The sequence below is a fragment of the Gossypium hirsutum genome, chromosome A05, assembly GCF_007990345.1.
Source record: "Gossypium hirsutum isolate 1008001.06 chromosome A05, Gossypium_hirsutum_v2.1, whole genome shotgun sequence".
NCBI lineage: Eukaryota > Viridiplantae > Streptophyta > Magnoliopsida > Malvales > Malvaceae > Gossypium > Gossypium hirsutum.
The window spans coordinates 87925508-87936848 of record NC_053428.1 but is presented as its reverse complement, the minus strand read 5'-3'; the positions used below and the strand labels follow the sequence as shown (position 1 = coordinate 87936848).

At 31.4% G+C, this 11341-nt stretch overlaps 1 protein-coding gene across 1 annotated transcript; it reads left to right on the top strand.

Annotated features, from left to right (window-relative positions):
• Window positions 1-3001: 3001 nt before the first annotated feature.
• LOC107926097 (serine carboxypeptidase-like 28) lies at window positions 3002-7047 on the top strand. The gene is made up of 9 exons (XM_016856898.2): window positions 3002-3626; window positions 3731-3826; window positions 4685-4777; window positions 4919-5004; window positions 5450-5713; window positions 5832-5959; window positions 6169-6264; window positions 6348-6456; window positions 6625-7047. The coding sequence occupies exons 1-9, from the start codon at window positions 3233-3235 to the stop codon at window positions 6775-6777; spliced, it is 1419 nt and encodes a 472-aa protein (XP_016712387.2). The 5' UTR covers window positions 3002-3232; the 3' UTR covers window positions 6778-7047.
• Window positions 7048-11341: the final 4294 nt, after the last annotated feature.

The following is an 11341-nucleotide window of genomic DNA, read 5'->3' as shown; positions in this document are numbered from 1 at the left end:
ATTAGAGAAAATATTTGGATTGACATGTAAAATTGTATTTTAATTTTTATATCTAATTCTACTATAAAACTATATGGATAATTATAGAAGGGATCCTTAAAATAAGGGTTATAAAATAAAAAGGAAAAGTTGATAAAGAAATTGAAATGGAGGTCAACAAAGCCAACAAGTAGCCTTAATACGAGGCGTCCGATAGGGCGGGAGAGCGGATCCCTATCGTCTGATCCAAGGAACTTTACTTTATTGGTAATCCAATAAACAAAAGGCAAAGAGTGAAATGAAATCACGCGGTCCAAAAAAATATAAATCCGACGGTGGGATTTTTCAATCCTTTGGACGGTCAAGATTAATTCCCACGCCCTTCCATTAGTGCCATCAATGAAAAGTCAAAACATAATTTGGTCAAACCATCTAGCGCAGATCTTGAATATTCATCCACCTCACCTTTGATCTTCTTGTCTTCTCAATTTTTACACGCAATTAATTAGTTTATTTAAAATGAGACTTCTTAAAATGGAAATTAATTATAATTTTCTGCTGAAAGTGGTTTTTGCTTATTTTCCCTTGAATCACAAGCAAACCTCACTTTCTGTATAAATATTTTAATATCAAGATTGCTAAGATAAATATATTATATTATAAACAATTTTATTTCACATATTACATGAAAAATTTTAAACTCCACAAATTAAGTTTAAAGAGTGACATTAACTTTTTTTTTTGGATATAATAAAAAAATAAAGTGTTAAATATTAAAAAATGAAATATGCGGCAATATAAATTTGAATATTTTTTGTGAAATTAATTTTTTTTCTAACAATATATCAACTACTAACTCTTATATCATGCTAGGAGTTTTTCTTTAAATTTTACAATGATATTAATATAAAGATACATATTCTAGAAAGCATATATATTAAAATAATTAAAAAAACTAACATAAAATAAAAAAAAGTAAACTGCTAAAATAGTAACTTTTATTTACCTCAGGTTTTAGTCACTTACATTAATTCGTTGTAATATTTTAGCTACTGAGCCATTAGTTGCCGTTAACAGTGTAACGGTAAGCTGATGTGGCACGTTAAATCATCATTTCAAATAAAAATTTTAGGTTAAATTATATAACTTTACAGCTTATAAGTATTATATATTTATATAAATTTTAATACGTTAATGTTAGTGAGGGATATCAACAAAGGAGGAGAAGATGATGGCGTAGAGGAAGTTGATTCATCTAAACAGGCAAAAAGCTAAAAAAGATTATGAGGAGAATGATAGTTGTGAAGGTAAAGGAGACTAAATGCAAAAAGCAAGTGCTAAGGTTGCAAATGAGGAAGAATGTCCTTTTCTCATCGTTATGTTGGGTATTTATAGGGGGAATCCTTTTGTCTGTTAGTTGTGATGTGGCAAGTTGTTATCAATGAGTTGTTATCATCGAATGCGTGGGGAACGTATGTGGTAGAGCCCATTTTGTTACTCATTTGAGGTCATACGGGATTGTTATGTTCAGGTGGGTCTTAGTGACCCCTGAGAGAGTGTTCACACTGAAAAGTGAGTAGCTTGGCCATAACAACGGATGGTATAATGTAAGGAATGTTCTTGCTACCAACGAATGGTTCTATGAGAGATATCTCGTCAGGGAAGTTGAGTAGTCGGTGGTGATCCGGAGTTAAGGAAGCTAATTAGCAGATGACAATTTAGAAGAGAAAAGTAAAAAGTAGTATTCAAGCTTTTACCCGATACTTTCTTTTATATTATATAAAGTTTGACAATATTTATGTTGTGTTCATATTATTATTTTTATTGTATTATGTTTTGTATTATTTAATATATAAAATCTTAAATTATTAAAAATAAAATATACTTAATCAATCTTCAAATTCCATTTGTTTTATACGACTCTACCAAATCTTCAACCATTGAATAGTTACATTCAAGTTCAATATATCCAAGAATTAATTGGTTTAGTAGCAAGGTATAGTTACATTTAAGTTGTTATTATTGTAATAATTTGATTTTGATTATAATTATTTAGATATGTATTATTTTTATTATATTATGATACATTTTGCGATGTGGGTAATTTTTTTACATATAACAATTATATTTATAAAAAAAATGATAATAGGAAAACAAACGAGTCCTTGGTTGAAGCCTTAAAAATTAAGATTTGAAAATTGTTGCCTCAGGATGAAATCCATTATGTGCATTTTTCTAGATTTTGTATAGAACATAAAATAACAAAAATACTTTCATAGCAACTTTTGTTATTTTATAAAGAAGAATGTATTTTTATATTTTTTTAAATAATTCGCAATACTGTTGATGGGTGAAATTAACTCAATTAACCTTTTAAATAATAGTATAGATTCAAAGAATATATGGATTTGGATATTCTAAATTACTATTCGTATCTAATTAAAAACAAATATTAATATTAACTCATTAAAGATACATTATTTGAAATCCAAGTTTAGTATTTGAATCTACTTACTAGGGGATAAGAAATTGGAATTTGGATATATGGACTCACTTTTAATTTAATTTTTTAAATTAAATTTGAATATTTTATTGGTTCTAAGTGGATAATATTATTTAATTCTTGAAATTTAAGATATACAATAAATAAATTCTAGTTTTAAAGTAATTATAGAAATTGTAAATATTGAATCCATAGGCATCAATCACTTTCAATTATACTATATAAACTAACCCTGACCATAAGCATCAAATTGGTAGAAATCATTGAAGTTTTTGATGTGGAAATGGTTCAACAAAAGTAGAAATCGTGTGTGGTTGAACAAAAGAATAAAAATAATATATATTTAAGCATCAAAAGAAGTCAAAAGATCACCAAACTTGCCTAATATTAATGTTATTATAATTATATGTGATATAAATTCTGATGCATTGAAAATGGGTGTTACGTACATTTTATGGCATTTATATATTTGGTTTATGTCTCTGCAATTATGTGACTGTCGTATTAACAACAGTGAAAATGTAAGGTTTATGGATGGTGAAGATTGGTGATCAAATTAATAGATTAAAAATTATTAAAGAAGTTGCCATGCACGTTTCATTTTTTGACCTCCAAAAAGAACTTATAAATTACAGTTAGCTTAAAAGAAGTCAATCAAAACGAGTTAACACACCAATTTAAGAGTTCAAACTCCAAAGTCTGAATCTCCAAAATTTTCCCCCAAAATCAAGTTTTTTTTGGAATTTTCCAATGACCACACATCATTACATTAATTCTTCTTCGTCCTTTCGTTTGGTTTATTTTTTGGTTATCGGAAGCCTTGTTGTTTGTTCGGCGGAGGGCGGTCACCGGAAAGAACAGGCGCGAGATAGGATCGTGAAGCTACCCGGACAGCCGCGGAATGTGAAGTTCTCGCAATACTCGGGATACATTACAGTGGAGGCTAAGGCTGGTCGAGCCCTGTTTTATTGGTTGACGGAGGCGCCGGCTAAGAGTCGACCTGAAACGAAGCCGTTGGTTTTATGGCTGAATGGTGGGCCAGGGTGTTCCTCCATCGCATATGGGGCCTCCGAGGAAGTAGGTCCCTTTCGAGTTCGAGAAGATGGCAAGTCCCTTCGTTTGAATCCCTACGCCTGGAATCAGGGTCAGATTCGTAATTCATTCATGCAACCAATTATCCCTTTAATTTCCAATAATATATAAAGTATGATTATCAAATTAAACAAATATTTATTTTTAATTTTCTAGAGGCAAATTTGCTATTCCTAGATTCACCTGCGGGTGTGGGATTTTCTTATTCAAATACATCATCAGATATTTACACTGCGGGCGACAAGAGAACAGGTATATATATATATATTTTAACATTCACGAAAGAATGAAATTGAAGTAAAAGTAAAATGAAAATTTTTGTATTAGCGGATTATTTACATTTTGTTCTTTTTATTTATAAAATTAAATAAATTAGTCTAAATATCTATTTTTATTATTAAAAATTTATTTTTTACTTTAATATGAGATACACATAACATACTACTTTAGTTTTTAATAATATAATTGATAATCAATTTATGTTTAATTTAATGTATAAAAATTAATTTATTTAATTTTTTAGTAAAAAAATAAAATGCATTCTAACTTTTATTACGAAAGTCTCTATAATATCTTTATCCTGAAAATAGTCACGATCCTTTAGCTAATTCTTTAATTTAATTCAGGTTTAACCCCTTCATATCATTAGACTTGCTCACTCGTTCGTATTTTTGTCAACTGTTTGAATATTTCATGTGTTATAATTATGTTTTTAGTATAGTCTTGAGTTAGTATTATTTTAATTTATGTTTCTTGTTAATTGTGCCATGCCAAAAGACTTTTTAAAAGGTCGTTTCCAGATTTGAATTTTAATATTTATATTTCTTTATTAAATATGTTGATAAATTAAATGGGTTGTTGTTTGCTCAAGTCTGAATCAAGTAAAATTGAATAACTAATTTTACTATTAAATTTTTTTAATAATAACAGTATATTTTGGAACCAAATTTAAATAAATTGTTAATATAGTTCAATGTAAATAAAATAATATTATATTATCAAAAAATAATTTACTTCGAAATAGTACAAATTTAGAAAGATAATAAGACCTTTGGATTGTGTTTTCTACTCACAAACAGCTAATTCGTTAATTTTAACATGGAAATGCAGCCGAAGATGCATACACGTTTCTTATGAGATGGTTAGAGAGGTTCCCAAATTACAAGCACAGGCCTTTCTATATAGCTGGAGAAAGCTATGCAGGTTTAATTAGTTTTCCATCACCCACTCTCCCCATTAATTAATTCATTTGGATCAATATTATTTTTAATATTAATTTTAATCTTTGCATTATCATTAAATTGGGTACTCTTTTGCTAACTTTTTGATTCTGTCAATTTTTAGGTCATTATATTCCTGAGCTATCTCAAGTTATCGTCCATCGCAACGAAGGAGTCAAGAATCCCCTCCTTAATTTCAAAGGTTTTTTGGTCAGTCCAAATTCATTAAAACATGCCATATATAAATTTCATTACTTTATTTCCTTCATTTACCTTTTTATGATCAAATCTCTTATTCATCTCCATAACCTGTTCAGAAAACTTTGATATTCTTAGATTCTACATATCACATTTTATGGGTTTTCCTCCGTATTTTTTTTGATTAGTTTATTAATTAATTAATTTAAATTTATAAAAGTAAGCTTGATTTAAAATTACTATTTAAACTTAATTATAAGAATATAAATAGTAATATAGTTTTTAAAGTATTTTATTATTTTTGAAATTGTAATTGGGGCAATGATATGTTGGCGAAAGAAGATAAAAACTATAACTCAAGTTGGCTCTTGACCATTGAATTGAAAATTACTTTATGCTTATTATTGACTTCAAATCATGTTAAACCTAACCAAATAAAATACTGAACATGGAGCAGTTGGGAAATCCACTTTTGGATGATTATTATGACAACATTGGATCACATGAATATTGGTGGAACCATGGTTTGATATCAGAATCAACATACAAAGAACTAAAAAGGTCATGCTCAAATGATACATTCTTATTCCCCAAGGATGGATGTAACAATGCTTTGAGTGGTGCTTATGAGGAGTTCGGCAACATCAATCCTTACAACATCTATGGCCCTCCTTGCAATGCCATTTCCACTTCTAACCATCGTTTAGCTCAACTCCCACTGGTTAGTTGACCCCCATTTCTACCTTTTTTTTATTATTTAATGTTTGGCTGAAAATTGGATCCATTAATTTTAGCTAGAATTGCATGCGTTTAATTACGTTATGTTTTGAATGTGTCAGCCATGGAGATTTAGAGGAAATGATGAATGTGTAGTAATGTATACCAGAAGATATATGAATAACCGACGGGTTCAAAAGGCTCTTCATGCACATCTCACTCCCCTTCGTCATCCTTGGACTACTTGCAGGTTTCATCATTATTCCACTACTTTATTGTACTCTCAAATGAAATTTATTCATTTAATCATGTTGATGGATTGGATTTGATAATGGCTCAACTTTTTTGTTTTCTTCTATTCAAGTTCAATATATGTATCTCGTTCGTGTTTCGATGATTTATTTCATACTAAAATGGATTATGAAAACTAAACTAATTAAGGTATATATAAAATTGCAGTTCTGCTATTAGACGAAACTGGACTGATTCTCCAAAATCAATGCTTCCTATCATCAAACAACTTATTGGAGCTGGAATTAGAATTTGGATATTCAGGTAATTTAATTATTTTCCTTGTCAAAAACATTCATTTTAATCGTCTTTATTTCACAACCTGGTATTTGATATGTTTTGAACAGTGGAGATACGGATGCTGTATTGCCTTTGACAGCAACCAGATATTGCATTAATGCACTCAGCCTCCCAACCAACATCAGCTGGTATGCTTGGATTGATGATCAAGCTCAGGTATTTTATTATTTAACCAGTTTTCCTATAAACTTAATTTCATTTTTCGACATATATAGCAGAATATAATTATAACCCCCCCCACATTTTTCTAATATCGGTATATTGTATTTATTCTGATTAATATTAATAATTCATTTGGTGAAATATGAAATAAAAAAAATTCAGGTTGGTGGTTGGAGTGAAGTATACAAAGGGTTAACCTATGTGACAGTGAGGGGAGCAGGGCATGAAGTTCCATTGACTCAACCTCAACGTGCGTTGCGTTTGTTTAGGTATTTCTTGATGAATTTGCTCCTCCCTTCTTCACTTTCCGATTAATTAAATTATTCATCAATTAGCATTCCATTTCTTGTTTATTACATATGAATATGATCCACTTGATCATCATGTATGCACGTATATATATAGAAAATTACAGCAGAAAAAAGAGAAAAAAATCCTGTTAGGGTTCAATATTTATATATAGTGATTTATTGTATTATTACAAATTATATATAGTGACAATAATTACATTAATTTGAATATCGTTGTTATACTTATGTATTAACCAATCACAATGCAATGAAAACTGGCTTGGTTTGGTGAAAATGTTAATAACTAAAGTTAAAACAAGGGTTAATATGCCTTTGGAATTATGTATTTGAGTGACTTGGTATTAAGAAAAGAATTATGATTGGTTGTTTCTAACAAGCAATCAACATCGATTTCATTTCATCAAAGCTCATAAATTAACATATGGGACCCCCAAAAAGAAAATGCAGCCAAACCAAAAGCTAAGCATGAGGGCTACAACATCGTATTGATGGACAGAGAAACCTTATAAGGCAGCCATGTTCGAATATGGAGTTGAAAATACAAGGATTCAAATTTAAGGTCTAAATCTTGACGTAGACATCTAATTTTGTTTTAGGTTGGGTTTCAAAAATTTTAAAATATCATGAAATTTTTTTATTTTAAAATTTATTTGTTAATTTTAATTGAAATTTAAATAATGGCTAAATTGAGTTTTACCTGCCTTAAATTTTAAGATTTTAAATTGAATTAAGTGAGATTGTTTTTAATTTTGATTTCAATTAAATTGAAATTAATCTTTAACTCTTTCTAATTTAATTTAATTTCTTGAAATTTTGATACTTTCTAAAAAAAATATATATATAATACAATTAAATATATTCTCTATTTTTAAAATAAAATTATTTGTAGGCTTGGGAATAATATGGAAATACTGCTAAAATTTTTTCAGAGGTGCAAATTAATTTGTAAAATTCAAATAAGTTTCTTTAAAAGAGTGATTTCATTTTGAGGCAATAGTTTAATTTAAGCCCGTTTTGTTTTTAACTTGCAGCTCGTTTTTATTTTACATAGTCCAAATCTATTAATTTTTAGCAAAATTTTAAGGCCGCATTTTGAAGCAGTAGTTTAGTTTAGAGTCCAAATAAATTTCATTGAAGCCCGATTTGCTTTTAATTTTGAGCCCAACTTTTGGTTTGCAACATGTTTTTATTAAAAATAATAGCTCAAATCTATTAATTTTTAGCAAAAAAATTTCAGCCCAAAGCTCAATTTATTGTGTGAGCTTGCACTTTACACTAACATTTGGAAACCCTATCGGGTTTCAGCCGCTAGTGTGAACACACACAACACACATTTTTCAGCCATTTCTTCATCAGGTTTGATTACAGAGATAACAAATTAATGAATTCGTTTTCACACCAGAAAAAGATCAAAGTAGAACAAAACAAGATAAGTATGTTAATAACTTTCAGAATTAAGAATAATCAAGATTAACAGAGCAATATATATGTATGCATAAGAGCGAGAAAAGGGGTCCATAGTGAAAAGCAAAAAATGGTGAGTGAATCAAAACTTTTTAAAAAAAAAAGAAAACAAAAGCAGAGAGCCTTTCATTTTCTCTTCAAAGATAAACCATATATCTTTTTTTTTTCTTTTTGGGGTTGCATGTGAAGAATAAAATGTGTTTGATATAATGATTTTTTGTTATATAAATGATTTATTAAGTTTAAGTGATAAGACCATATGATCCAGTGATTTTAGAAAATGAGGTATCGAGACCTCGTTTCTATAAACTGAGCCGTAAATATTTTTATAAATATTTACGGAGTGCCATTAAAATTGCATTAAAGTTTCTTTGAAAAATTTTAACATTTCGATAGTTAATTAATTAAAAAAAAAGTTATAAAAAATGTAAAATTTGACTACTATTAGATTGGAGTGATTAAATGATTTTTTTTTTGAAAAAAACAACCACAAGGTCAACCCAAATTTATTAAGTAACATCATGAATTACAGCATCATGGATTTCCTTAGGATAATCCATTTCAAAAAAACAATTTTTTCCCTCACTATACAATTTTTTTACAAATTAAATCTGCTACAATATTACATTATCTTTTGGCCCAAATTAATTTGGCTGATTTGAAATTGTTGAAGGTAGCAGTATAATTTTTTATGCGCGCATCGATTATGGTGACGTCAGTAGCTAGCTTCCTTAGCCTGTTGACCAGTCCAACTTGGTCTGGCTCAAACATGACATGCTCTTTTATTCTTAATTGACACGCAACTTTAATGTTGACTTTAAAGGCAAAACACTCAGTCTCTTCCACCGACATCCTTGTCTCTGTAAAACCCCTTATTGCCCCTCGACACAAAACCGTCTTCATTTCTAACAATCGTCCCAGGCCCTATTCCTTTTTCGCCCACTGTAGTGTCGAAGTTAATCTTTATAAAGCCTTTTGGAGGTTTTTCCCAGTTTTTATTTGCGGCATTTTGTGAAAGCACCGGTTCGTTCAGCATGCTGCATATACGGAACTCTTTGTTCAAGTTGCTTGCTCTTTCCCATATGAGCTTAGCCTCCTCTTCTTTTCCTCTGAAGATGTTGTTTTTGTTGTTCCAGCAATTCCATAATAATGTCATAAAATTGGCCATGGGTCTTTTGTCAAGAGCACGCATCATGTCTTCTAGCCAATCTATATAGTGGTCATATTTCTTCGAAATAAAGCTCATGGACCACCCTCCTAATGAGAGAACAACACAGGATGTTGGGCAATCTTTTAACGCATGTATCAAAGTTTCGGCCTCAGCTCCATACCTTGGACATCCCTTGTCAAAACCCTTTCTAATAGAAGCGATTTTAACATTTTTCGGGAGAATCTTGTGCCCCACACGCCAAGTAAACACACAGGTCTTCAGTAATGTGTCGAGCTTCCTGAAAGCTTTCCAAAAATATCTATGAGAACCATATCCCATCTCTTTCAAAAGCAACCATGAATAAGCAGACTTCGAAGTAAAACACCCATGAGGATTGTGGAACCAAATTATTTTATCACCCTGGCCCACGTCTTCAAGAGGAATGTTGCAAATTTTGTCACCCCAGTCTTTCCCATACACTCTATTGACTTTATTAACATTCCAACATCTCCTATCAGCATGCCAAAGGTCATTCACCCTCATCTCACCTGGGTTGAGAATATTACTTCTAATAACATCCCCATTGAGCCCTTCTATTCCCCAATTGTCCATCCGAATATTTATCTTGTCGCCATTCCCAATCTGCCACCCAAAACCATCTTTCAGAGCTTCCGCCATTGCCGCAATGCTTGACCAGGTGAACGAAGCTTTGTCCACCTTTTTGGCATGAAAAATGTTACTATCAGGGAAATATTTTGAGGACAGCACTTTGAAACAGAGAGAGTCTTTTTTGTTTATCAGTTTCCACCCTTGACGCAAGGTTGAAGAGTCAAACGTCTCTAATTCCAAGGCCTCCCATGCCCTTCAGTTTACACAGAGTCTTCCAAGGGATCATTGTCCAGAATCTACCTTTGTCTTTCCTTCACCACCATGTTCTGCTTAGCTTAGCTTGAATGTCATCGATCACCCTTTTGGGAGCCAAAAAAATCAACAAAACATATGTAGGAATGGATTGGAGAACTGCTTTGATGAAGACTTCTTTGCCACTAAAAGAGAGCAGCCTCTTAGTCCAACTATTGATCCTGCAAGACAATCTATTGTTAATTTCTTTGAAAGCCACTATTTTCTTCTTACCAATTGGAATGGGAAGACCAAGATAGTTATTTAGATTCTCCACCACCGTTGTAACACCCCTAACCCGTATTCGTTGCCGAACTAGGTTCAAGGCATTACCGGATAAAATCAAAACATTAACATTCATTTAATAAGCATCGAAGTATTAAAGATTAATCATCAATATAGAGTCCCTTACATAGGTCATTGTGACCTTAAACATGTATTAGAAAAGGGTCGGGACTAAACCGAACACATACAAAATTTCTATAAAATTTAAACATTTCTCAAACAAGTACAGGTCACACGCCCTTGTGATCAGGCCGTGTGCCTTACACGGCTTTAGACACGCCCGTGTGTCTAGACCGTGTCAAAATAAAGCATACATATTGATTTGGTCACACGGCCACAAGACACGCCCGTGTGCTTTGGCCGTGGTCGAATCTAACTTGGGCCACACGGCTAGCCACATGTCCGTGTGCCTTGGCCATGCTCGAGCCTGACTTACAATTGTAAGGTACCCCAAGGGACCCACGGCCATGCAACATAGCCGTGTGTTGCACACGGCTGAGACACACGTCCGTGTCCCTGCCCGTGTGGACAAAAATAGGCCATTTGAATAGCCTACTTGCCACCCCAATTTGGGTTAACCTACAAGTAAAGAAACAAGCATAATTACACAACCAATTCAGCCAAAATTCCAAATCAAAACATAAGTCAAAAGCATATCAAAGCATTTCTTTCCATACATCATTCAATCTCATGCTACAACTTACCAAAAACTTAGCAATATTCACCATTTCTTTTGTTCAACAAAAACATACCAAATATATCATATTGC

Coding starts and splice junctions, on each gene's coding strand:
- LOC107926097 (XM_016856898.2), top strand. CDS start 3,233: ATGACCACACATCATTACATTAATTCTTCTTCGTCCTTTCGTTTGGTT. Junction 4,778..4,918: donor AGCTGGAGAAAGCTATGCAG/GTTTAATTAGTT, acceptor GTCAATTTTTAG/GTCATTATATTCCTGAGCTA. Junction 6,265..6,347: donor ATTAGAATTTGGATATTCAG/GTAATTTAATTA, acceptor TGTTTTGAACAG/TGGAGATACGGATGCTGTAT.